Source organism: Penicillium soppii (genome assembly GCF_028829465.1).
Source record: "Penicillium soppii strain IBT 18220 chromosome Unknown utg000004l, whole genome shotgun sequence".
In the NCBI taxonomy this organism is placed as follows: domain Eukaryota; kingdom Fungi; phylum Ascomycota; class Eurotiomycetes; order Eurotiales; family Aspergillaceae; genus Penicillium; species Penicillium soppii.
This window is the reverse complement of record NW_026643234.1, coordinates 1,448,979-1,475,266: the sequence shown is the minus strand read 5'-3', so window position 1 is coordinate 1,475,266 and position 26,288 is coordinate 1,448,979. Positions and strand designations below refer to the sequence as shown.

At 47.5% G+C, this 26,288-nt stretch overlaps 8 protein-coding genes across 8 annotated transcripts; 2 read left to right on the top strand and 6 right to left on the bottom strand.

Moving 5' to 3' along the window:
• Positions 1 to 430: 430 nt before the first annotated feature.
• On the bottom strand, positions 431 to 1,921 carry N7529_003976 (uncharacterized protein; the record flags this gene model as incomplete). The annotated part of the gene is made up of 2 exons (XM_057239503.1): positions 431 to 1,726; positions 1,775 to 1,921. The coding sequence occupies 2 exons, from the start codon at positions 1,919 to 1,921 to the stop codon at positions 431 to 433; spliced, it is 1,443 nt and encodes a 480-aa protein (XP_057098798.1).
• Positions 1,922 to 4,716: 2,795 nt separating this feature from the next.
• Positions 4,717 to 5,379, bottom strand: N7529_003975 (putative prefoldin subunit 1; the record flags this gene model as incomplete). Its single annotated transcript, XM_057239502.1, has 3 exons — positions 4,717 to 4,885; positions 4,999 to 5,165; positions 5,350 to 5,379. 3 exons carry the CDS (start codon positions 5,377 to 5,379, stop codon positions 4,717 to 4,719), a joined length of 366 nt encoding a protein of 121 aa, XP_057098797.1.
• A 533-nt stretch (positions 5,380 to 5,912) lies between these two features.
• On the top strand, positions 5,913 to 6,209 carry N7529_003974 (uncharacterized protein; the record flags this gene model as incomplete). The annotated part of the gene is made up of 1 exon (XM_057239501.1): positions 5,913 to 6,209. One exon carries the CDS (start codon positions 5,913 to 5,915, stop codon positions 6,207 to 6,209), a length of 297 nt encoding a protein of 98 aa, XP_057098796.1.
• Positions 6,210 to 6,868: 659 nt separating this feature from the next.
• Positions 6,869 to 7,451, top strand: N7529_003973 (uncharacterized protein; the record flags this gene model as incomplete). The annotated part of the gene is made up of 3 exons (XM_057239500.1): positions 6,869 to 6,954; positions 6,985 to 7,054; positions 7,125 to 7,451. 3 exons carry the CDS (start codon positions 6,869 to 6,871, stop codon positions 7,449 to 7,451), a joined length of 483 nt encoding a protein of 160 aa, XP_057098795.1.
• Positions 7,452 to 8,059: 608 nt separating this feature from the next.
• N7529_003972 (HMG-box domain-containing protein) lies at positions 8,060 to 9,683 on the bottom strand (the record flags this gene model as incomplete). Its single annotated transcript, XM_057239499.1, has 3 exons — positions 8,060 to 9,337; positions 9,393 to 9,458; positions 9,519 to 9,683. 3 exons carry the CDS (start codon positions 9,681 to 9,683, stop codon positions 8,060 to 8,062), a joined length of 1,509 nt encoding a protein of 502 aa, XP_057098794.1.
• Positions 9,684 to 18,149: 8,466 nt separating this feature from the next.
• On the bottom strand, positions 18,150 to 20,980 carry N7529_003971 (putative PHD finger domain protein; the record flags this gene model as incomplete). Its single annotated transcript, XM_057239498.1, has 5 exons — positions 18,150 to 19,352; positions 19,404 to 20,249; positions 20,322 to 20,541; positions 20,595 to 20,692; positions 20,807 to 20,980. 5 exons carry the CDS (start codon positions 20,978 to 20,980, stop codon positions 18,150 to 18,152), a joined length of 2,541 nt encoding a protein of 846 aa, XP_057098793.1.
• Positions 20,981 to 21,964: 984 nt separating this feature from the next.
• N7529_003970 (Rcd1-like cell differentiation family protein) lies at positions 21,965 to 23,335 on the bottom strand (the record flags this gene model as incomplete). Its single annotated transcript, XM_057239497.1, has 4 exons — positions 21,965 to 22,139; positions 22,201 to 22,576; positions 22,640 to 22,795; positions 22,864 to 23,335. The coding sequence occupies 4 exons, from the start codon at positions 23,333 to 23,335 to the stop codon at positions 21,965 to 21,967; spliced, it is 1,179 nt and encodes a 392-aa protein (XP_057098792.1).
• Positions 23,336 to 24,318: 983 nt separating this feature from the next.
• On the bottom strand, positions 24,319 to 25,422 carry N7529_003969 (uncharacterized protein; the record flags this gene model as incomplete). Its single annotated transcript, XM_057239496.1, has 1 exon — positions 24,319 to 25,422. The coding sequence occupies one exon, from the start codon at positions 25,420 to 25,422 to the stop codon at positions 24,319 to 24,321; it is 1,104 nt and encodes a 367-aa protein (XP_057098791.1).
• Between the last annotated feature and the right edge of the window lie 866 nt (positions 25,423 to 26,288).

Sequence of the window (26,288 nt, the reverse complement as noted above, 5' to 3'; positions counted from 1 at the left end):
ATCCACCTTTCTTATCCAAACATGAATCATTTCAAGACAATCGCAGAACGGAAGACTTATGCGAAAATGAACCGGCCTCTGTTGCTCTTCTTCCGAACCAGGAAAAGATTGTCCTTCTTGCGATCGTTGACCTTCAGTGCAGTCAAAGAATGGGAGTTCTCAGCGATGGTCTTGCCCTCGCGTATACGTCGGGTGTGAGAGAAGAGCTCTTCTTGGAAGTCCTCGGTGATCCACTGTTTGATGATGAGGTAGTTTTTGTCGTGCTATGTCCATATTAGCCGTGTAATCTCTCAAACTTTCTGGTGGTTGTTCCTACCTCATCCCAACCCCAAGGCAGATTGTGGGCTATCAAGGTCTCCGGCAGCAAATGTTTGCGGTGAACCTGCCCCAATGTTAGTGAAGATGATCTAAGAAAAGGGTCCCTATATAATTATACCTTGATCCAAGTCATCTTGGTCTGCTCTTTCACTTCCAATTGCTTCTTCTCGTCCTCCTTCCTCTTGACGATCTTCTCAATCTCCTCATCGCTGTACCCCAGCTCCCGGAGATGTGCACGGAACGCCTCCTCCTTGTCAGCAAGCGCCTTGGCTTCCCTCGCCTTCTTGCGCTGCTCCTCAAGTTCCAACTCCACCTTAGCAGCCTCCAGCATGGACTTCCTAACTTTTTCCTCGCTTTCCTTCTGCTTTTGGATCATGATTTCCTCAATTTCTTTCTCGGAGTACCCCAGGGCGACGAGAGTCTTGCGAAACGCTACTTTCTCCGCAGCAGCTTCTTCGGCCTCCTTCTGCTTCTTGCGCTCCTCTTCAAGTTTGTGCCTCGCAATAGCAGCTTCCCCAATAGCCTTCGCCTTCTCCTCCTCCTCCTTCTTCCTCTCCGCCTCTTCTCTTTGCTTCAGCTTCCACCTCTCAATAGCAGCCTCCTCCGCGGCTCTCTCCTTTTCTCTTTCTTCACGCTTTTTCATTTCCTTCTTGGCATCCTCAGCCTTGATCGCTTCAATGAGCTTCTTGCGCTCATCCTCTTCCTCCTTTTCTTGGGCAATTCTCTTCCAATTTTCCTCGCGGGCAAGCCTCTCCCTCTCATCTTGCTCGCTTCGTCTGCGCGCACTGGCCTTCAGCCTCTCGTCCTCCAGCCTACGCTTGATCTCTTCCGCCTCAGCAGCAGCCCGTTCAGCAGCCGCCATCTGCTTCATCTTATACCTCGCTTCAGCCTTGCGGTCCTCCTCCTCGGCAATGTACTGACGCTCCCGCTGCCTCGCTTCGGCCTTGCGCTGCTCCTCCTCCATATTATGCTCATGCTCCAAATGCTGCAGCCGGCGCAGCTTTTCCGCAAGATGTTCTTCGTAAGTAGCATCCTCACGAACATGCACGAGATCCCGATCGAGACGCGGGCCGGCAGCAGCCTTCTTCTTGATCTTATTCAGCTCCCGCTCTAGCCGCTCGATCTCCATTTCGTGCTTGTTGAGTTCAATACTTTGTTGAAAATCGCTGTGCTGAAGCACATGCTGGCCCACGATGAGGTCGGTGTCGCGGTGGAACGGAGATCCCTCATGAGAGGCACCGCGCCCATGACGTGGTGGTGTCACCACATGGATAATATCATCGTCGTCCTCTATCAAGTGCGCGCGACCGCGCCTCCTGCTCTCGCGCCGTTCGCTACCTTTGCTGGCGCGTCTGCTGGGTGGGGTGGTTGTCGGACTGCTGCATGGGACGGTTGTTGGATCGCAGCCCTTGCTCGTTGAAAATCGTTATGTTAGGTTGGACCCAATCAGGCTCACGTCGGCGACTTCCACCTGTCGAAGCCGACCGGTGCACGCGAGTTTGTTGCACCGGTGCGAGGAACTGCGCTCGGGGTTCATGACGGTGCCGAGACGCAGAGCGGTGGCGAACGTGGGTTCGGCGGCCTCCTCCTCGGATAGACACATCCGTCTCGGTGTAATCTGAATCTTCCGACGAGGAGAAATCGTCAACCATCATTCGTCTGGGCATTTTGGCGGGGTTGTTGCGATAATAGTGTTGGATTGTAATAGATTGGGAGGGGGGGTTGGCCCTGATAGAGGGGCCTGAGCGGGGAAGAGGGTATCAGTCGCCAGTGGCGGGTGATAGGGAAATAGAATAGAAAGATCAAAAGGAAATGAAAGTAGAATTCGAAAGTCGGAAGCAGAGCGAAACCCCAACCACAAAATTATTGTAAATTGAGATGTGTGTAAGGCTCGCAGATCGACAGGAGGGGTACGAAGAAAGTGGGAAGAAATAAAGAAAAGCCGGGTCTGGAGTAGTATTTATTTATTCAGCTGTCATCTAATTACTATTCTTATTTCCCCCCTATGAGGACTCGAAACTCGAAACTTCATGCAGTTCAGCCTCATGCATGAATTCTGGAAATTGTTCTGATCTTTGATTTTGGGCACATAACCAACCCCCCCAATCTCTGAATTTTCATTCTATGTACGATATCCCCTCCCAATTTGTTTAATTTTCTCTTTCCCGTCTTATCATTTTACTGCTTACTCTCTCAAAGTTGGGCGGGTAATACATCATTGGGGCCCACACCGAGTCCACCTAGGCGCTCGAGATTCTTGTCCCTGTCAACCCTGCTCAATACTATAGCGCCCTATACATCCGTGGCGCCCTCATCTTTCTAGACCGCATCTTGCGCGTTTTAGGTGCATAGACCCCACTGGTAAATAGACGGAACAAATATTCTCCCTTATGAAAGAGACTTAACTAAATACAATCCAACTCATGGATCTCCCTTTTAGCGTTGACTAAGACGCTGATAATTGATCTTATAATATGAGGCGGCGGTTGTTGAAACTCGGACTCAGATATGTCTGTTTTGATAGAATTATTGCGCACATTTTCGGATCTGTTCTTGTAACTTGCTTGATCTCAAATGCTGGTTCGCCAATTCTACCTAATTGGTACCTTGGACTTCTGATCCTGGGGTGGAAGGTCGGAATTGGGCATCCTGTGTTTCATGTTCGATCAAGTTGGGGTTTAACGTCACCCTGCTAATTGACATACACCTATACGGCTAATACCAAGCCTTTGAGAGAGAGATGTTTGTGTATATATATGTAGATGTAAAGGCCTAACGTGATTCCACGGAATGCGGTGTTGAACCCGTGGATGGGGGCCGGGTGGTCCCGTGAATTGATCCATGGCACCTGACTTTGACGCCTGATCTATCGAATTTGAATTGTTGCGATTCTCTTATCTCGCAAATTACGTTGCTTTTCGACATCTATGAATTTATCTACACTAAATATGTATATTTAATTATAGACTACAATTGCCCACCTCACCGCTGACAGACAAACCTGCATGCACAACTCATCTGTGTCACAGTGGAGATATACCTACCTAGGTACTATCGTCAGCCACTATAAGTCTTTTGTAGGCTTAAATCTGACACAACACTTTGAATGTTGCCGATCTACTTCAAAATCATGTACCACTTCAAATCATGAGAGTGTTTTCGAATTCAACTATCCTCAACTTCCAACGTAAGCTTTCAGCCTTACCATAACCCTAACCAGACCCTATACTCAACGTACACATTCTAAGCCCCGGACCCGCCACACCCGAATACCCTAGTTGCAGCATAGATAACAAAGAATATATTGCTGTACGTTTTCTTCCAGCCCGAGACCGGGGAAACCCCGCTAAGAACCAACGTGAACAAGGATCTTTCTCACCTATCGGCAACTCCGCATCATTATTCAGTGACCAGATGCTCTAACTATTCGCCACGATTAATTATGTACGATGCAGTAATGTTCCACGAGACACTATGCGGTCAGTCTGCATTCCAGGGAAATAGGGTGTTGCCCCAGAGCACATACGTCATCGTTAATATACACAGTGGGTGTTGATGCAGCCTGAGCACGGAGATGACGCCAACGGCGTTGAAAATGTGGCACATGGGAGCATTAAAGATGCGCGCACCTAGAGGCCTCTGAGGAACTTCTGGTCGGATCCTAGGCTAGTACTTACAGAATATGAAGTGAATTTAACCGTGCTTCGCATCAGAGATTCTCCTTACGTCGCCGACAGCGACAGCTGCATGATAAGATCTTATCATCGGCCCCACTAGACATGTCCGAAGATGCAACTAGCAGATCTTCGATTTGAGCATCAAATTTATCATCCTTTAGTATCTCTGGTCTTCTACTAACACAAGGGATGTGCACATTGTTTGCAAGACTCGATCTCTACTAGCGATATGCATACTAGCATAATAGATCGTAGCCTTCGATAATAGAAGCCTAATGCTGCTCTTTTGCAATATCGATGCACCGTGGATGGCACTTTGGGTACTACCTCTGGAGACACTAAGATCTAACGGTGATGGGGTTCACCTCGTCATATCAAATGAATATTTCTGCAAGCAATAACTCCTGGGTATCTAAGTCTTCACCCAAGTTTTCATAGGAGCCAGACCAGGCCAGTCCAGCCGGACATAGAAGGGCAATCTGGAGATGCATTAATCCCTCCCTGCAACATCAGCCCCGAGACGATGACTTCATCTTCTTTTGTATCGCAGATCCACAGGAAACCAGTCGACAGCATAAGCCGTTGGTCAGCACCAGTTGTGATTCAAATTCACTGGAATCGCTGCTCGATGTACTCTTCCTTCGTATAGTGTATACCAAGGGAATTTATCCCTCCGCCCCTAAGGGCACATCGCGTCCGTCCACTGATCGTGTTTCTCTATTCAAGCCCGGCCACCTGAACCGAGAATTTGCTGCAGGTTCTCTCGGCTCTTCTGGTTCGTTGTCTCATGGTATTGCAATTTCTTCTCGAGGCTGGCAATTTCGGCGCTGGCCTCGCTACTCTCCCGAGTAAGGCGCTTGTTCACGGTGTCGACTGGGACATTGACAAACCTGGAACAGGGGTATGTCAGTCACAGTATCAGTAGAGTGTTGAGATTGAAACATTGCGACTCAAAGTGAGACCAGGGGCGATTAGAGCCAATAATAATAAAAGTGAAGCTTACATCTTTCCGACACCTTCGTAAACACTCGTCTCACTCGGCAACTCAGCCAGCTCCTTCGATGTAAGCTGCAACATGCGGATGTCGCGCTGCTTGGCCGTCATGTGAGCCTTGGTGATGCTGATTTGTTGCTGGGAGGCGATCGCTTGGGCCTCAATCTCCTGGAGGAGCTAAAGTTTCAAGAAATAGTCAGTAACATGTAAAGATAAACACCGCCATGCTCAATTGTGACATCCATTGGCGTCACCAAAGAGATAGGCGAGACCGATTTGGCTTGCCACACTGTTCCATCGTCGCGTCTACTTGCAACATCCAAGCTCAGGGTATTGTGTGTATGTATGTTCTTTAACGTACCTTCTGGAGAGCTTGGTTGGAAATCGACATTATGGGTATGGATATTGTTTGCGGAGCTTTTGTGTAGGTTGAGGGGTAGGAGGGGTGCGGAGGACGTCTGTGAGATTGTTTTGTTTGCGTGGGCTCAAGAAAGGGATTTGTCGTAATTGTTCTCGTGGGAAAAGGGTATCCACCGAATTGATGTCAATCCAGAATGTCTTGCTGGTGTCTTCATGTCATTAGAGCCAATTCGACTTGCTTGACATTAAGGCGGTGGCAAAGGCGGTATAATGATATTGCCTGATTTAGGGCTCGAAAGGACAGCGGAGAGGGGACAGCATTCTTTGCTTTATCAAGCAAAGGGCTGACCTCGGGAGAATCAAATATAGAGATAACTATACGCAACATAATTGAAATTTGATCTTTACCCTCTTCGCCCGGCTTTAATGGAGCCCGGCAATTGCTTGCCTCGACAAAGGGCTGTTGTAGCTATTGTATCGTTGCGCGTAACTACGGCATCAATATTTCTGACTTGAATAACGGTGGGTGAGACGATTCATTTCATTTGAGGTCAATATTCACCAATGGAAACCCCATGTTTTAGTTCCCTCAACTTGATTATTGAATGGGCTGGATATGGGGTCAGTCGGAAGGCTTCCCTACCGAGCTACTTCCATTTAGCCGACAGCAAGTGGCGGGGGATTCAAAGGGAGCTCAAAAGAAACACCTGGACCCTCCACCCTAACCCAAATTCTGGCCCAGAACTCGAAGGTGCTTCAAATTTGGAGGCTGATGCTGACTTTCCTCCTGCGCCGGCCCCCAATTCCCGGTTTGGGCCGCCCAAGCCTGTTACCTATCACATTGAGCAGAGCTCGGAATGAGACAATTCAGCCGATGGAATTAAAGACAGAATTGATAAGCTGGGAATGTCGAAATGTTAGGTAGCTAAGAACACGAAGACTGTGAACACCAAAATCTCAGAGCTGATGGTAGAGAAACTGTGCGCTCATCGCTTTTCTACTTTTGCTCTTTGAGTAGTGACCAAGAGATGAAAGCTTTATCTGCTTTGAATCCTTTCTCTTTGATCCTGTGAGCCTCTTTCATCGAAATCTCCCTGATCCTCCTCTCTAGTATTTCAGCTCCTTCTTCTCTACTCCTTTCTCAGCTTGTTCTTCTGCGTCATATCGTATTTCCGGGTCGTGATGACTATGCATCAGACTTTGACAACGATGGAGATCTCAGAGGCCACGTACTACGCGAGCCGCTCGATCCGATGCCTTTTGTTTTGACTCACAGCTTTCCATCGATGTTACTCTAGCAAGGAATTGGTCAAAATCGCTATCTTGCATCTATTTGGAATAGCACGTCCTTCGTCGTAAGTTCTGATCTTGGTTGTCTCGCCTAATGGATGCTGACAGTGTATTGATGTAGTGTGGTTGGCCGACGAGCAAGCATGCATACCTTGCTCGCAACAATGTGAGTAGGAAGCAACGAGTCCCCATCACTCCCACAGAGTCTAGTGAATCTCGAGCGAGCCCAAATGGAATTACAAGAGAACGCGCCGACCCAAAATATCAACACTTTCACCGAGGAGGTCGAACAAGCCAGGGAAGACGATCGCGTCAAGTCAGACGGCGCTACTTTTCGCATCTAGAGGCTTGGTGATGCTGCACCAGACTCTAAAACGACATACAAGGATAACGCGCCAATCGCTGCAACTGGTTGGGTGCGTCCGTTGGATGGAAAACTTACCTTGCACGTAGTGCAGAACTTCCTATAGATCTTTGGTCGAACAGAGAGGTCAGGAGTCACAGCGACCGCGAGCTATCAGACCGGATCCCGTTGGCGATGGTCCGTGGCCTTCCTGCGATGACCGTGTTTCGCAATTCGAGGGCACGGCTTACACTTTGGCAGTCAAAGTGAAGAGGGTGTGGTGCAGAACGATAGGAGTCATGGCTTTGATGAACTGCGTGCAAAGCCCCATTGGAACGTGGACTATGCCTGCGTTCTGGAAAAGCAGTGGTGAAAGTGCCGACTACACGATGGGGACACAGGTCGTTTCCATCAGCCGCAGCGAACCCAGACGAACAGTTCAGCTTAGCTTTTGTAGAGCTTCCAGATGAGAAGAGAGACAGAGTAACCAGAAGAAAAAGATGGCATGGCAGACTACTATATCCAAATAATGAAGATTGGACAAGCAAGAATGACCAAAGGATTCGTCTCCGTCAATCTCCAAGGCTCTTATTTCTCATATTTACGCCGATGTCATGTTTAACTTGAGGGTTCAAGGGACTCGGCTCTTTCTACACTTCAAATTGTCTAAGATCGAGATACTGGAGTAAAGATTCGATTGAAACAGAGCCAATGAGTAGTAAACGATCGCAATCCTCCCATCATTCTCGGCGTAGAAATGTCAGAAATCTAAAGCGTCCAGAAAAAGACAAAGGCCCCCAGACGAAGGTACGAATCAAAGAAGAAGACACAAATATCAAGGAACTTATGAGACAGAAATGTGAGTAAAAGACAGAATCAAATAAATCCTTCCCAAGCCTCGTACGCCTCTCAAACTCCGTTTCACATTGAGCTTTTGATCGGAAAGCTTGTCAGCGTGGCCAATCCTTGCCGCCTCAGCCAGGGGTACGACGAATGGTCAGCCCATTTTCAGATAACATGGCAGACCGGAGTATCAGATGCACAAGACGGCCGAGGTATACTCTCGCGCCGAGTAAATTTAGTAGGAACCCGAGGCCTCCTCGACGTACCACGTCGCGAATTCTCCAGGGAGAACCTCGCTCATGCCCTCCGCAGGACGAGAAATATCGAGAATCGGGTCGCGACTCTCCATGTGCATGTTCGGTAGGAAGGTCGAACCCATATCCGAGTGCGCGTAGGGAGCCGGGCTTGGTGACATAGAGGGTGCAGACGCAGCTGGGTAGTGGCCATGCATCGCCCCGTCATTCCAAGTAGAGTATGGGTGGGGGTATGAGCCGTCCATGGCGACGACATCACTGCTTTGGGAAAGCAGTCGAGGGTCCATGTCGCTGCTCGGCTGGGTTGGCTGCTGGAGGAGATCGTAGTGAGCCACGCCAGGGATTCCCGCGAGGGACGAGTCGTATGTAATATCATGGTGGGTGGGGCTGGTTGAGCGGAAGCGCATGTCTTCAACTTGTGACCCCATGCCGGAAGGCAGGCCAGCAGGGTGGCTCGTATTGGTCCAGGGTGAGTGCATATAGCCAGGGACCATAGATTCGTATACACCAAATGGCGAGGAGTCTCTGCTGGTATCGTAATAGGGGTCTTCGAAGCTGTGGGAGCGAGAGTGGTTGCCGTATGGTGGTCTAGGACCCGAGGCAATCGATCCACCAAATTCACTGTCCAAGTCGGAAAACCCAGCTTCCTCACCGAGGTGTGCTGGCACCTCGGAGGGAGAGCCGCTATCTCGTCGGTTGGAAGGGTTTATAGTTTTGTTTGGGGAGAACTTGTAATTTGGGTGTGTGGCAGCATGGTTGTCACGCTCGAGCTTTGCCAGCTCTTCGTATTTCCTGCGGATCTCGACAGGCTCCAATTTCCAACCCAAGCCTGCGATCTTCGAGACGATCTGGTGGTTGTTGGCTCCGACGAGCTTCTTGGTGCGCTCGGCATAAGCAGATCGATAGAGCATGAAGGAGTTCATGGGTCGAGAGATCTTTCCGTTTCGGCTTCGGACCTCTTCCTGGCGGATGACCGCAGAGCGGCCCACCCAAGCATCCATGTCTCTGATGGGGGTTCCATGGAAGCGTTCGGTCAGTACACTAATAGGTCCCTCGAGCTTGAACGCGCATTCAGACAGTTCTTTCCGGTTTTGCTTGCGCCGTGCTTGCTTGCTCTTGAGCCTTGGGTTGCAACGGCCACGAGGCGAAGACCACGCTAAATCAGAGTTCACAGATTTCATAGATGGAGATCCCATGGGAAGAGAGCCTTCATCGCCTGTTGGGGGAGGCGTTGTGGTGTGAGGAACCGGCATCATCATCTGGTTTCGGTCCTTGTCAGTTTCGTACGTAAACATGAAGCAGCGTGAAACTTACCGAGTGTGTTGTCATGTTTGGGGTAAAAGTGTTGGATTGGTAGTATTGTGGGGGAGAGGCATATTGCTAGAGAGGTCAGTGTATTGCCAGACTTCATAGGGAAGAATTGGAACTCACAGAACTCACTACAGCGTGAAGATGGTGGTGGCTGTTGATCTCTTCGGACATCTTGACTGTGTTATAGGCAGGATGGTACATTCCGGAGCCTTCAAAGAACTCTTGAGGGGGATTCCCATCTGAAGACTGAGGCGGCGAAGGAGGAATGGGTCTTTCCACCAAAGACATTGTCATCTTTGCTGTAGTAGACAGAGAATCTGATAATATCTAGATATGCTGATATGGACTGGAAGCTAATTCAGCGAGAATAACAGATAGAAGGAGTTTCCAGAAAGAGGAAAGAAGTGGAAAAGATGTAGAATAAAGAGTTCCTGTTGTCCTACTCTAGGCTGTCTTGAATTTGTAGTTCCCCTGAAAGAGGTCTCAAACACGACTGCAGAGAGTATGTGAGACAAACACTGCACCAATCCAATTGGATATCTCAAATGGATCAAAGTGTCAGTGGTTTAGAGGTGAAGTAGTCAAGTGGATAAACGTCAAAGAGATGAGAGACAAATAAGGATTTTTTTTCTTCTTAGAGAAAAAACAGAGTAGAGACATAAAGATTGAAGGGAGGATCTTGAACTAAATAGAAGTAGAGGAGGAGAGTAATAGATGTATAGAGGAGAGTCATAGAGTAAAGATACGCAAACAGCTAGAGGCTGAAACTGAATATCGCCTGGGATACAATACACATGGCGTGGATCTACTTCTGCTCGTGTGTGGCTTTTGGTTTTGAATTGCTATTTGGAATGTTATTTTATAAAATGATTATTATATATTTTTTGCTATGTTCTTTGTACCCTTTAGGATTATTACACATATTTTACTTAATCATTTTCTTTATCTGTTTTCTATTTATGTATTTTCGATTTTATATTTTATATTTCCTTTCCTGTCTATACTCTAACGCTCGTGGAGGCGTTTGGCGCAGATTGCCCTTCCTTCTTTGTCCTAATAAGATCCAATCGCTTCTATTGGCTAGATATGTGGATTTTTTTCCTACTCCAGGGCTTGCTTGACAACTGAGAATAGATGATCTGTAACTTCGTGGAAACTGCAATGCTTGAACGACTGTCTTTGTGCCAAATTTTGGCAACTAGGAGACCGTTGACTGTAAGTAGTAAGCTCGAGGCACATGAGATGATTTTCCATCCATATGGACTTCAAGAGAGTTAGATCTGGGCCCCTTGGACCTATTAAGAAGATTGCGAACCACCAATTATTATCCGGGGATGTAATGGGTTAAATGCTAATGCCTGATTTGAACCAGGGTAAGGAGGGGCGAGCAAGTACCAGAGGTTCATGAGATGTTATAGTGTGATATTACCCTGCACCTAAACTAAGTGGGCGCATTGATCTGTATTTCAATATTGCACTTATCTTATACCCTTTTTCTGGGGCCATACCGGAATCTGAATTTGATTATACCAACAACCAAAAAGCAAACATAAACACGCGTGTAGAGGATAATGCAAGTAGCCAGAAAGATACAAGCCTGCATTTCGCTATACAATGTTGTACACGTTCTTTCCATATCTAGCGGGGGAAGAAGGTAAAGCTAAAACTGCAAGACATGTATGTGTGGTAAGTAGGTCGACTAACGGTTAGTTATATTAAGCATGACTCGTGACAATACCGCAATACCCACATGTCCACCAATCAAACTATTTACTTCATGGACTAGATTTATTACTAGAGATACATTTCACGGTTCAGTCTTGTAGCAGTTCGGCTTCAATATCGCCATCATGCCCAGACTATCAACCATGGATTGCTATACAGAAAAAGGAAAATAGACTCTAAAGTGATTTCAGCACGCGTTTTTGGAAAGACATTTTTTCTTTCTTTTTCTTCCCTTTTCCCCCTTCTCCCGCTTTGGTTGGTGATTAGAGCATAGAGTGGAGACGCCCGGAGACGGGGAATGCATGTTTTAGTTCCTGTGCAAACTACAACATACAGTTTTGTACATAGTACGAAGTAGATGTACAGTATTGTAGGTGGAGCAAATCCTCCTAGTTCGTGATAGACAACCCCGGCTTTCATATCTCCTTACTTGATTTTTAAACTTCAATCTGCACGGCAACGCCGATCTATAACTTCATAATATGTGATCTTTTACTATCGTCGCACCAAATCTATGAACTCATGGATTACTTTGTACTTTTGTATAGCAAAAAATTTTACCCGGCCAATCTCTTTACTAGATCTGCATAGCGGCTCGCGCTCACAAGCGAGATACCACACCCCCCTCGAATGAAGACTAGTAGACACCGCCTGTGGCAGGCATGTTCTTTGAGCCGGGCACTTCTATAATTACTCGAATATGTCAAAGATTGGATGTGGCGGTTTCCAAAATGCGGTCAAATTCCAATCAAACCCTGCAGTTAACGAGGGAGGTAGCACAATGCTCCCACAGTTTGGCTCATGGAATAACGAATTAGCCTTACGCAGGTCCCGTCAACCCACGTTCTTTTCTTTCATCTTTCATTACTGTCCCTCGTGGTATCCGGGTATTTTTGTGGTATTGAATCCTTAGCTATGCATATTCGCATGCTTTTTCTTTGTTGATCCTTGCATTCGCCCTTGCCAGGGTACTCGGGGAAGGGTTGAATGAATGCCGAGTGTCACTCATTTGCCGGATGTGGTGCCTGGTGAGCCTTCAAGTGCCCTGTGCTGCGCAAATCCTGTAGCCAATGACCCAAATCTCGGAAGGCTGAGACATACACTGCATAACCATGTGGTTGACTGTCTGCTCACAAATAGGCGGGGGAGTATTCAAGCCTGTGCTTTGAGCTTATCTTTTTTTGCCTCTTGCCCTCCCCCAAGTGCTGCGGTCAGGATCTAATATCACCTGGTTGATGTATAATGGTAATGATATGGAGATGGGTGTATGCAAACCAATTGATAGACCGAACGGTGTGATTGATGTAGACTCTCCGCCGACTCGGAGGAAGCATTGTATGTTCAAATGACTGTCACTTATGTACCTTCCTAAAACGATGATTCCGAATCGACCTTACCCATAGGCCCTGTAACATTAGTTCAATGGCGATTTGGGATAATCCCAGACCCTTAGCCTAGATATACCTGCATGTCAACCATGTCCACGTAGACTGAACCAAAAAATGAGAAAGTAACACTCTCTGACGATTCGGCGGAACGCTGGAATGGAATGGCCAGCAGCCTTGCGAATTAGCATTCAGATATTTCCAACTCCACTTCACTTGAAAAGCCAATAGGAAACATGTAGATCGGGGCTCAGACGGCTGAGCCCAAGATGCATGCTCTGTAAGAAGATAGAGATCAGATTGACAGCAAGGATCACCCCGCTCAAGCCTCCTCGTTCCCCTTCCAAGATCTTCTGGAAGGCCGAATCTATAGACAGAAGAGGAAAAGCTTCAAACACTAAACTCTCTTGACTCGTAGCTTGATCTTGTGACTCAACGTTTTTGTGTCATGAGTATTTCGTTGTATGCACAGATCTCCATAGTCTCACTGCTAAACGGGGGTGTCTCAACAGCATCTTCTTTCACCCCTGATTGCCCCAGGTGTTCTAAAGATATCCTCGTTTCAGGTTCTTTTCAGCTTCCTTGTTGATACGATTCTCGTCTACAAGGGAAAGGAGGGAAAAGTAGGCTGTCAAGTCAAAGTCGGGCGTCACAGTTGATAGGATACTGAAAAGTGAGTTATTCCGGGTCATTGGATAGGACAGGTTTATTACTCACATTTTCCTCCCCTAGATAGGTCCCCGAGTCCCCGACGCCCTTAGCTTCACGCCTCTTCTGCAGGGGTTGGGGTGAATGTACGACCAAAGCGGCGAGATAAATGCTGTTACTGCTTTTGGTGATGGGATCGGCTCCTTGACGAAGCTCCCAATTTGTTTTTCACAAGGAACGGTTGATTTTGCTTGAATATAAGACTTAGAGTTGAAGATATGCTTTCTACTAATCGCCATTAAACGCCATGGGCCCAAAATGGTCATTGCACATTAATTAGGTGCATCTAGGGCGGGGCAAGACCATTCATAAAAAAGGGTCAAATTCCAAGAGCCGAGCACGTAACATCTCGTTGCCACGATTCCTGGCGGTCAAGTCTCATAGCTGGACGAAACAAGTATAGAGTTCGAATGAATGGGCGAACCAGCTGGTTTGCACGAAAGGGAAGGGGGGATCGCCATTCGAAATCACGGTGATGTCTTCATGTCCCATAATACTTTATCTATACCTCCTATCAAGTCCAACAGTGACAAATAATTGTGAGCGCCAAGAAATGAAATACCGCGCAAGCGATCATTTTCAGCCTCGCCTTTGCAGCCAGCCATGTCTACCAGACCGCTATTGTAAGGAATCTATTGCGCAATAGTGGCCACAAGACAGCACTAAAAGGGCGATTTTGACCAGGGTATGATGCTACCAAATTGGCAAACGGTCTCAACCTGAAAGACTCCACAAAGGCGCATTTGTAAGTTATTTTGTTAGCATATGTGATAGCCCTGGCGGAACTCGGGATAAATGCTCAATTTTCGCTGGAGAGGGATCGTCAACGGTTTACCTGCCAGAACGCACGGTGCTGCAATGCATGTAGTAGGTTTCAATTGGCGTACTGTCTTTTTTGCTGATTGGCTCTCCTCCCCTGGCGCCTGAGTTTTGAGAGTTAAAATATAGCCGTTTCGTGTTCGCAGCAACCTACCGAATGTAGCTATCGCTGCTTCTTCTTCTTCTTCTTCCTCTCTCTCTCTCTCCTTGGGTTTTTTTAATTCTTGTTGTATCTATGCCAAGTCCCGCTAGCTTGGATAGTGTCAGTAACAGGCGTCGATCTTCATATCGAGGATCTCAGTAATAGACTTTCATCCCCGAAGTTCTCCGCCAGTGAACAGTAGAGTTGTATGATTGGCTAAGTATCATAGATCTAATGCGCAATAGCCTCCGCAAGTGTTAAGAGTTAAGAGAGCTTGGGTATGGTACGTAATTTTCGGATTCGGTGCTGCCCGAAATGGCAAACGCAGTACCAGTCAATTGTTCCCCATTGGGCATCTCGACTCTGGAAGTTAATTTCCGGCACTAGGGCCCCAATGTTGTTTGTAAGCACGTGTATTGTACGGAGTACAGATGATAATCCTCACAAGCAGATTGGATGCTCGGATCCGGCCTGCTCGACTCCTAGACGCGCTCCTGTGGTCCCCGAAGTTTACCCAGTAGTTACATCAGCCGGTACATTGTTGGTGCATTGTTCGGAGTGGTTCATTACAACATCAAGAACGAATGAAAGTGAGAGAATGAATATTGATATACTAACTACACATTTAGTGCAACAATCGTCAGAAAAAATATGACTACCTCGATATGAAAGCTATCAACGAATATAAACGAGTCATTAGTTACTACTACCTAGGTATCCCCCTGGTCTGGCCTCGCATCGTGGAACGGTCATGTGCTCTACAGGGGGGCTCGGTGTATCCGAGCGGACCATCCGAAAGCCCTACAAGGTCTTGAAAACAGATCTACAACTGGAGATACTGATGGTGTCACCAACCAACAATAAAGCAGAGATTTTGAGTGCAGTTAGGAACTCGGATTTAACGTGAATGGCAAAAAATATGGGGAACGGCGCCTAAGTAGGCAACAGGAAAATGAGATGAGCCAGATCGTGGATATCAGAGTTTCGGTCGAATCGTGTGGTCTGCGTCTCTCGTCACTTTCAACGGGCAACATATGACTATCGATGTACTATGCCCCACCTCAACGGATCTCCGGAAGCGTTAGTGGATCGTTATGTGGGTTTTGATCCGTCTAGATCTCCGTGCGTACGTTCCCCTAAATCTGGATGGGATAACACGGGATAACGACGGTTCTTTAGTCCCAAGTAAGAAACAATTGGTTCATCACAATATCCCTTGGTCAAAATCTTTTTTTTTCGAAGAGGGGCTTCTGCTCTTTCTATGGTAGCATCTTGTTTGAGTAGATTGAGGAAGCAAGATAGATGGGGAATTAGAGTTCTCGGACATAAAGATATATTTCATAGAAAGTCGCCAAGGCAGTAATTGCAATATCCATCTATTGCTTAGATCTATTTGAACATTAGAAAGGTTCACACGCCGTATATGATCTCATAGGCATTTATGAGCATGTGCAGAGTATATTGTATCTGATCATGAATCATGGTGGTGTACGGAGTATGTAGATCAAAGGACCAAATCCGATCTCCGAACACGAATACAATTGTCTGTCCTTTCGTATCATTAAATCAGTTAGTGGAAAAATAGTCACCTGTGGCCTCCCGTGTCTTAGACTAAGCTTGACACGGTTGACAAACACTTCACCAACAACGGTTTCCCCACAGAGTATATTGTGACTAGGTTCCCAATTTTTACCCCATACTGACAGGAAAGACTACAAGATGTGTCGATAACGTCTACAATCCAGCTACGAATGACTTGGGGAACAGAACAGAAATCCCTCCAAAGGTATGTTTACATGATCCAATTTCCGAATTCATAAATGCGGGACGGCACGAGTGGCTGGAAGAGATCCGAGCAATATCCACATCATAGCCCTAGCTATTTGTCCATCTTTGCTTTTTATTTGACTTCTCCTTTTTTTTTGGACAGTACGGACCACATATAATGAGATGCATAAGTGGGGACAGGGAAAAAGCTCGGATCGAAATCTGTCACGCGAACACGCTACCTACCAGGGGCTGTTTGGAGATTGATGGCTGTTTGGAGATTGATGGCTGTTCGGAGATTGATGGCTGTTCGGAGACTGAGGCTCTTCATCGTGTATAGTACTCCGTACTATGTTGGAAATAGGAAATATGACCCAACGAGCCTGCGATCCAGTTGTGGTGTGTGTTTTGGTGTCTAGACGATCCCCAATCTACTATACTAGTAAGATAAATGAATAACGTTACTGTAGCTGTGGTTCTCGGCTATCTAGTTTTAGGTCGATTAAAAGAATGCACCAATCAACTGAGCAATGGGAAGATCATATCCTTGTGGCCTTTGTTAAATTTCGTAGGTATACTCCGTATACGGAGTAGAGAGCCTCAGCACGGATGCGTTCTTAAACCGGGAGCCCGGGAGCCCTATACAAAGAACCACGGTCTACGTCGGGGAAGTGACATTTACACTTGAAAAGATCTCGGTCTTGTAGTATTATATTATATCATTAATATATTATTGCATTACTTTGGACTATCTTTTCTTGATATAACATTATATTGTATCTGCACGTCCAAACATGACAGTAATATGACATAATAATGGATCGATTAACTAGCATAGTCCCCTGCCTTTGAAGCAACGAATTGCCGTCAGATAGGGGTCAGATACACATGGAGCTAGTGCTGCACAAGTTAGTGTGCGATCTACATCAATCGCATCCAGTTAGGCCCACGTTTAACCGCTTATGAAGGCAAGCTGACTGCGCCGCATGCTAGTCCCGACAGACTTGGCTAGGTGCTGTACTTTTTTTAACGAGCTTCCGTTAGCGCACCCATTCAAAAATATATGCACGGCTGGGAGATGGGACTCAAGATTGTTTTTAATTTCTCGTTTTCTAGGCATCAACCCCCTCGCTATTAATTTCTCCATTGTAATTTCAAGGGGCTTTTATAGATTAAAAATGAGAAATGAGAAACAAAATATGTTAAGAGCCGCTTCGTACCACTTATTGGACTTGTATTATGCCGGGTAAAATGAGAGATTGCATGAGGTATTAGCGTTTCAACTGGGCATGACTGCATGAGGCAGTCCAAGATTGCATTGGCGCTTGGGGTATATGTCGATCGACTTATTAGTTAGTCTATCTCAACCATGACTGCGTTGTATATACTTCGTATGTAGGGTCCTATTGTGTTTACCATCAACCTTGTCTAGGTAGTGATACGGAAAGAATAAGAGTGACTAAATGGAAAGATAGTTGGTTAAATAATAAGCTAATTACATAGTGTTAAATACGGAAGTAAATGTTGATTTAGAGCTACAGAATATATAGATCCAACAATATATGAGTCACCACATTAAAATTTCAATTGAAATTAGATCGACGGGAGCTTGGAATGAAAACGAATAGGATTTTCTATTAAAATACACATACATGTCCTAGCCCATCATAACACCTGGTGCCCTAGGGTCAAACCATCTGAAAACGCCGCTCGAGCTCCCATCCATCTTGATGCAATGTAAAACAAGAAACAAATGAAAAGAAATGTAAAAACGCCAGACCGTCAGCAGTGCACGGGACTCAACGAATCTTAAGAAAATCAAAGAATGTTCCCATAAGACAGCAAGTCCTGACCAACAACGACGGGGTAAACTCGATATCAAAACATGGTGCATCAACGGGTCTGTCCGCAATAGAAAAACGTGGAAAGACTTTTCGAGAAAAGAAGACAATAAAAGCAACCATACCAAAGGGAGAAAGACTCCGGTTGAATAACATCCAACCCTTATTGCCCGGAAGTTAAACCAGACCAATGGTACATGTCACATCTGCTTTTGAAATGCACTGCAATACGAACTGAAGCTCATGGATTCGAATGCAAGTTTCGTGGTGTGACCAAATCAGTTCTCAGATTTGTGCATGCTTCAAAAAGAGGGTAAATAAAACAATCGTCGAGTAAGGAAGAAATAGCCGTTTAGACTGCTGGAAGATGAGGTCATTGGCTGTGACCGTTGCTTCCGCGCTGAGGGGAAGGGACAGGATCAGGGTACTGGGAAGTGATACTAGATCCCAAGGGAGGAATGCGATTCAGGGATGGCGACGACATGGGATGTTGGCCATTGCCCTGGTAGTGGTGTGCCTGGTGTAGCATGGAGGCATTCTCTCTCTGTCGACGCTCCTCTTGCTCAGGAGTCATGCACTTGACCGGCGGAGGGATAGGAGCATCTGGAGAGCTACGACCCATTAGCTTCGGGCTGGGCTCCAGTCTGCGGATGGGTGGCAGGACCGGCGCACCGGCCATTCCACTGGCGGTAGGTGGGCGAGGTGACTGCTTGGTCGGGCTGATTCCTGACATACCCATGCCGTGAGAGCTCTGGGGAGGCGATGAATGGTGACCGTTTGGTGTCGCGGCGGAGAAAGACGGGTAGGTACTAGACATTGCCGGTGTAGCTCCATGACCCGACTGCGGGCGGGGCGTTTCGAAAGAGCTCCAAGGTGATGGTGCCTGGCTAGGCGCGACATGAGGGAAGCCCGCAAGCGGGCCAACATCGGGGTTGCCCTGCGTCGGAGACATAGACGGCTGGTTGTGGACTGGGCTTTGACCAGAGTGGGAGGAGGATGGTCGTACAGACTGGAAGGATCCAATAGGAGGGAGATGATGAGTTGGTTGCATAGGGGGCAAAGAGTGCTGAGCTGACGTAGGTCGTGGGTGTTGCTCCATGGTAGAATGCAGCAAACCATTCATGCCCTTTGGAGGGGAGAAAGGCGGACGTGGAGGGCTTGAGGATGGCAAGGGCGTTCGATCTGCGTAATGAGCCCGACGCTGGGGCGAGGGAGGAGGATAGAAGTTGCCATGGCTGATAGTAGGCTTCAGATCAGGCTGCGATCTTGGGGGTTCGTTCTGAACATTGGAAAGAGCGACATGTGATTTTTTCACAGGCGAGGGCGGTGCCTGTTCCTCATCGTCTTCCAGTTTGCGCTTCTGTCCGACAGGGACAGCCGAGGGCGATGCTGAAGCACTGACCCGGAACTTCAGAGGGGGCAGCTTAGGCTTGTTGGCATCTTCCTGTTTTTGCTTGCACTCGCGACACACAAATTGGAAATCATCCTGCTCGGCCTCTTGCTGAGAGACACCAAGACACTTGCTATGCTGCCACACGTTGCATTTCTCGCATGCAATACTATGACTACCATCGTCCTGCAATAATATTAGATGAGGGACATACCAGACTCAAAAAGGGTAACTCACCAAGTTTTCACCATGTACCCCACAGCCAGAGCAATCAAAGATCCATTGGTCGTCTTGATTGAGATTTGCCAGGTTCTTCTGGGACTTTTCCAGCTCGGCCTTGATGTTTCGAGCGGACGCCCTGCTTTCACCCCTGTCAAGTCGCTCCTGTTCCTCTGCGAGCCGTTCAAGTTCTGCTTCGTGCAAAAGTCGCTTTTGTTCGCGGTCTCTGATACGGTGCTCACGAGTCATCGTTCGGGACTGTCGATCTTCCTCGAGCTGGTTCTGCATGGCCTGCTCTTTGCGAGCTTCGGCCAGATCGGCCTCACGCTTGCGGATAGCTTCAGCAGCCTCTCGATCTTGTTTTTCCTTCTCTTCCTTCGCGGCGAGTCGGCTGGATCTCTTGGCCCCAGCAACTAGCTGCAAGTTCAGAAGTTCCTTCTCGCGCTTCTGGCGTTTGCGGAGCTGTGCCTCCTCTGCCTTCTCAAGAATAGGCAGAATATGCTCCACTATGCTATCACGGAGGCTCTTCTCGTCTGCATCCTTGGACTTTTGAAGTGTATCCAAAAAGGTTTGATATTCCTCAAGTGTCACAGCCACACACTCCCACTTGAAAGGGTCGTCAGAAAAGGCAGCAGCAGCACCTGAGTCGTTGGTTGTTTTGTTCTCCTCTTCGGAGACTTCTTCCGCGGCCGCCGTGGAGGTACGCTTCGACGTTCGGGACGCTCGGGATGACTTGCCCTTCGCCTTCTTCTTCGGACGTTGGAGGGGAGGTGGTGGAGGAGGGTCGGTCCGACGGTACAGGCGGTTGTCGTCCAGTACATAGTATGAACGCCCCTCACGATCCCAACCAAACTCTTCAATTCGCTAGACAGATGTCAGTATGTACTCTATCATATAATCTATGGGGGTCCACAGCCGGGCAGGGGTCTAGCTTACCCATTCTAGCTGATCGGTTTCCTTCTTCTCCGGCATCTTGTCGCGAATGCGGTCCGCGTTCCAGAATGTCCATACCGTCAGCTGATGGAGAACACGGATCTTAGTGAAGACATCGAAATCTAGAAATTTGTTTGGTTCTTCTTCATATCCGAAGGGGTTGGTGATGTGAGGCGCTTTCGCATTGTATTGGCGTCTGGTGTATTCGTCGAAATTGTCGAACCTACCAGCACAGAGTCAGTCCCATTGATAGCAATATACACCCAGTGAACGTACGTAAGACCGCGGTGGGATGAAATCCACTTGAGCAGACATAATCCAATTTCCAATAACTTCTGCGAGGGTTCGGGCTTGAGGCATTCGACTTCTAGGTCCTGGCGTGGGGTAAAACCGGATTGTCAGCGTAAATCTCAACTAAAAGATATGTTTCCATCAACGCGACACGATGCGCAGCATTGATCTAATCTCAAAGATGTGAGCAGACATACCTCGATTCCAAACTCCTCGTCAATCTTCATCACATGCCCAAAGATGGCAATATACTGCATGAGACTAGCAAAGGCCCATGAGCTTCTGAGCTGGGACAGGAGTCCAGGCTGTTCTGGGGCCTCTTGTGCGGGCACAGGAATGACCTCAGAGCGGGTGCGCTTTCGCGATCCCATCGCGGCGGGACAACCGTCAAGGCCGGGTTTCTAAGGTGGTTAACAAGGGTTCACTGGAAGGTGATTCAAACGGAGATGAAATCCACAAGATCTGCAACTTTCAGTAAGAAATCCAGGCTCAAAAAGCACAGACAAGTCTGATAAGTATGTCAGTTTGAGTCTGAACTTTTTTTTTTCTCGTGTCGTGAGGCAATGCGGATGGGCGTTCGATCAAGGCGCGTCGAGGATCACGTGAGGGCCGACCGCGTTCGCCCATTTACTTTCTTTTTGAAAAGGGCAGAAGTATTGTGATTGTAGCTAATATTCATTGAGATAAATCATTCATATAAATTAGAATCAATAGACTGAATAATGGAATTATCAAGACAATGGAAGATTTGAATGTTCATTAATCGGAGACTAGTACATCCATGCTTTTGAAGACATTCGCATATACACAGACGCATAAAATATAAAATATAAAAAAGAAAAGCAGACGCCTGGATCTTTGGATATCTCTTGCTCAAAGGTCTATCTCACACAGAGCAGTTTGGGTTCGTCAAAGACGAGGAGAAAATGCACACAGACGACAGCGCCGACCAGAATTCGCGCCACCCGACAAATAGCACCATTGTGCCCATAGTACCGTCAAAGAAATCAAGAACATAAGAACATATTTCCCACAAACAAGATGCAAAAAAGCACACAGAAAATAAAAGAGAGAAAAGGAAAAAAAAGACACAAGAATACATTAAACCTCCCCCGCAAATAACCGAACCCTGAAGCCAATATAAATGCGGTGAAAAGACAGAAACAACCAGGAATGAAGAGAAAACAGATGGTGGACCCGATGCACTCAATCGAATGGCATATCTCACGTGTTGGATCCATCCAGTTCTTCAACCACAATTTTGCGCCTTGTGACCGTTAATCGCCAGAAGCCTTTCCCATGCATATCAAAAGATAAAATATTTCAGGAGAAAGAAACAGATGCTTTTTGGTATGTTACATGGCTGCGGGAGCCCCTTCCGAGACGGTATCGGACAGGTTGATGAGGAGTTGAGCCAGACAGCGCTTGGTAGCTGCATCGTCGCGGAGGACGGACGAGAACGTGGCGTCGCGAAGGGGTTCAGGGAGACATTGCCTCAATGCCTCTCGGGCCCGACTGTTGTCACTCAGACTGTAGCTAATGTTAGGAGACAGTATGGAAGGGAGGGAGAGAAGAACAATAAAAGCCATACCGAAGGAAACAGCGCACAACATGTTTGAGCAGGCGAACAGTCTGTTGCTCCACCAACTGGGTGACCATATTGCTGAGGACAGTGCCTACAGCGTAGAACCTTTCATAAGTCGCACAAATATAGCCCAAACCGATGTCATCAAGGAGGATCTTCTGCACAATGAAGATGGCAACAGTTTTGCTCAGCTCTGATCCAGTCTCCATGATACGAAGACAAAGAGGAATAATCTCAGTGGTCAGGAGGAAGTTGATCACGTCAGATGAATCATTCTTCACCAAGGCGCCGATGACGCCCAGCGAAGTTAGTCGGAGGTATTCAAACGGTCGAGACTTGGATGTGGTGTTGAGGAAGGGGTAGAGGAAAAGAGGGATGTGAGCTAAGCGATGAAGAACAGTTAGCCACAATGTTCTCATTGGGTAGTGGAGGTTTGCTTATTTACCGTTCAAGAACAGAGTGCGGGTCTCATTGTGGGATGCGACGCATTGCAAAAGCGCCAGCGCATTGCAGACTCGATTTGAAGCGGCGGCAGTGAGTTGAGAAGGGTTCAATAGCGGATAAACCGAAATAATTTCCTGAAGGAGCGCAGTCATGACACCTGCAAGATGCCGACCGTTAGCTGTTGTACAAAGAGCGGAGCGCACATTGAGAAAATGGGGGCGGTACCAAAAGAGTGCCAAATAACCAGAGCCAATTCGGGGACCTGTTCCCGTTTTTTGCTCAGTTCCATCAAAGCAGTTTCCCTACGAGCGGGATCTAACAGCTCTGCGACCCAAATGAAGACCTTGCGATTCTCTTCACTGATTCCACCGTCCATGACGGAGACCGCATTGGCCATGCCCTCTCCACCCATGCCGCCGCTGCCGCCGGCTCCCTGCCCAGGGTTGCCGGCGCCATTACCATTCATAGCAATGCGGCCATAGTGTTGTTGTTGTTGTTGAGCTGCGGCAGCGGCAGCTTGCACCTGGGCATGCTGTTGGGCGACCAAGGAAGCGTGCTGCTGCTGCGACTGGTGTGGGTGCGGCTGACCCTGGTGGTGCTGTTGTTGCTGCTGTTGTTGATGCTGCAGCCAGGAGGGATCAGCTTGGGGATATTGATGCTGATGAGAGAAAACGTGTTGGGTCTGCGCTTGGAGCATAGTGGGCGATGAGTCGTATCAGCGACTCGTAATACTCCGAATCGGAAGGCGAAGCGACCGGCACACTGCAAAATGGGGCTTGGTTGAAATAAATCGAAATAAGTTGATAGCGTCAGGAGTTTAATCCCGATACTGGACTCATTGATATGCGATGCTGGGAGACAAAAGAGTAATATGACGAGAGAAAGTAAGAGAGAGGGTGAAAGAAGAACTGAAGAACTTCGGGGGAAGTGAAGGCGGGGAGAATAGATCCTAACGCCCGTCCCTTTTTGTGTGGTTTGCATCTTTCGACTCTACGAAACAATTGCATCTACGGCTTTTTGGAACAATTGAATATAGATCTTAGAATCAATTTGTTCTCTAAATTCTAATTTTGTCTCATGGAATTCCAAAAAAAACCGTCATTTGGGTTGTAAATCTGCAGATGGGCAATCCTTGCGGACAGAATACATTGTTCCCTGCAAGATTAGCTGTTTGCCTGCTGCAGCCATTGCAATTTCTATGCGCGAAGTAAATTTATCATGCCGGGGTCCGGTTAAATGACATCTATGGATTTATCCAGTGGTCATATCTCCGGTCGTTGCAGATTATAATCTAAGTGGTGAAAGAAGACCTCACATTTTGAAAAATCATATCCAAAAATCATATTATCATGTCAAGTTTATGTGCTCATAATTTCATATGTACATCACAACGTGCCCTCAGAGGGGTAAATGGCTCATCAACATCAGACAAAAAAGCAAACCCGGAAATCAATAGGTAAATCGTAGTGATACATCAGTCACGTTAAAAAGTCAGCGCCGTAAATGCATAATTGAACCGAGAGTGTCGGCAAAAAGAGAAATGAGGGGAAAGACCAAGGTCACTGAGCACATGTATCAGATGTAGCAATCTATCCACGGCCCGATCGAGTGCGCGAGCGTCGAGAGCGCCGTGTGTCCCGAGTTCGTCGGTCAGAACTTCGGCTACCTTTGATGAAAAAGTTAGTACAGCTTCTTTGGTATTTCAGAATGGTTCAACGTACTTGTTCCTGAGTAATAGTCGGAATAATAATAGTAAGAGCTCGGGTAGGATGATTCAGTTTTGGCATCGTCATGCTCTCTATCCTTGCGTCTCTTCAATCCCAAGCAAAGGGCAAGGGCACCAAGGATAATGGCAATCGTTCCCCATCCAAACCCTGACTTCTTTTCGCTCACTTCACTGCCCTCTGCGGGTGGCTTGGATCCGAACCACCGACGCCCGGCAGGAGCAGCAACAGGAGGCCGACTTCCGTGTGAATGGTGAGAGTGACGTTCTTCAATATAGGTCGTTTCCTGTCTACGGCGCTTCTTGCCAATGCCGAGAGCTGCAAGGAAACCATCCAAAATACCCTTGCAGCATAGGCATGCAGCGACAAGCAGCAACAAGAAAACACCGGCGATCGTACCGATGACGATTCCTGCTATCGCACCGCCGCTCAATCCTCCATCATTGTTTGAGGCTTTGACTCCGATCAAATCCGCTCCATCTGTTCCAACAGGTGCGGTGAAGCCCTCGGTAGTCGTTGGGGCGGAGGTTGCTGTTACGGTACTGGCTCCGTTGCTCGTTCCTCGAACGCCAGGTGTTGCTTCTGATCCGCCTGCACCTGTTCCCGTGGCAGTCACAGCAACCGAAGAGCTCTCTGCAACACATTGGCCGTCTTCACACTCTTGCGCAGCCTCGCAACAAGTGGTACCGCACTTTGTCTCGCCCAGGTCCACTCTGCAGGTGCCTGTGCTCGTGGCTGCGGCTATTTGACTGCTCCATACAGATGTGATTGTCGATGTGTCGGTTTCGGTCAGCGTGTAGACGGTGGTGAAGTATTCCCAGCTTCCACCACTACCGCTGCCATCTGAACAGACAGCCTCATTGGCACTGTTGGTAGTGCACGTCTGACCAGTCTCACAGCAGAGCCAGTCGTTGTAGCCGCAAGGGTTGGCACAACGCTTTTCTAGTATGTTTTCGAGGGCATTTTCTTCCAGGCCGAGCGGGGTTGCGGTTGTGAATAGTGCGTGGTCGAGAAGTAGGGCAAGTGTCGAAAGGACCGGTATAACAGATGAAGGCCGCATCGCGCACAACGAGAGACGGAACGCTCAAGATTGTATTTGTGTCGAATTTCGCCTGAGCTGAAAGAGTCTTTGGCGTTTTTGCTGGGTTGGTGCGGAAGTGCTGCGTACTAGTCTTGTCTCACCCGATTGTATACTTTAGTGAGTGACCTACTGTAGATCAACACCACCAGTAACCCGAGATCTCAAATTGTTCGGATATCGAATATTGGAATGTGAACAAAGAAAGAAAAGGAATGGAAGAAGAAAAGAAAAGAGAAGCATAATTGTGGTCCAGTCCCCCAGTCTGTGAGTCTCCCAGCCTCTCCATATACCCAACCACCCGATTTACTTGCCTTCGTAATTCGAGAGCTACGTACTCCGTACTTTTCTTTTCTTTTACGGAGGCTGGAACTTCAAATTAAACCTATCACCCTCAACTCTGATTTGTTCAAAATTAATTGACCCCAATAACAAGCCTTGAATGGCCACTTCTCCTACGCCGTGTCAAAAGCGATCGGCGGTTGATCGTTTTCATGATCAACACCGCCATTTTACAACGCAAAAACTTGTAATTTCAGTTTAGCTCGAAACAATCTAATATAAAATATTGGGCAGCCATGAGAGACACGGCAAAACAAAACAAAAATGGCTGATCGAAAAAAAACATAGCCATGCATGATCTTCCCACCAATGGCAGCCCAACAGCTCTGCCCAATCCTTCGAAAGCCCTGACGATCCGATCTCAGACTCTCAAGTCTAATATGCACAAATGAAAATCGCAATATCTATTTTCGAAACACTAAATATGTCATCTTGGGTTGCCGTGTCGAGCGCAGTTCTGAGTATACTTGAAAATCCGCGACATTACAGTTGATGCGATGCTACAT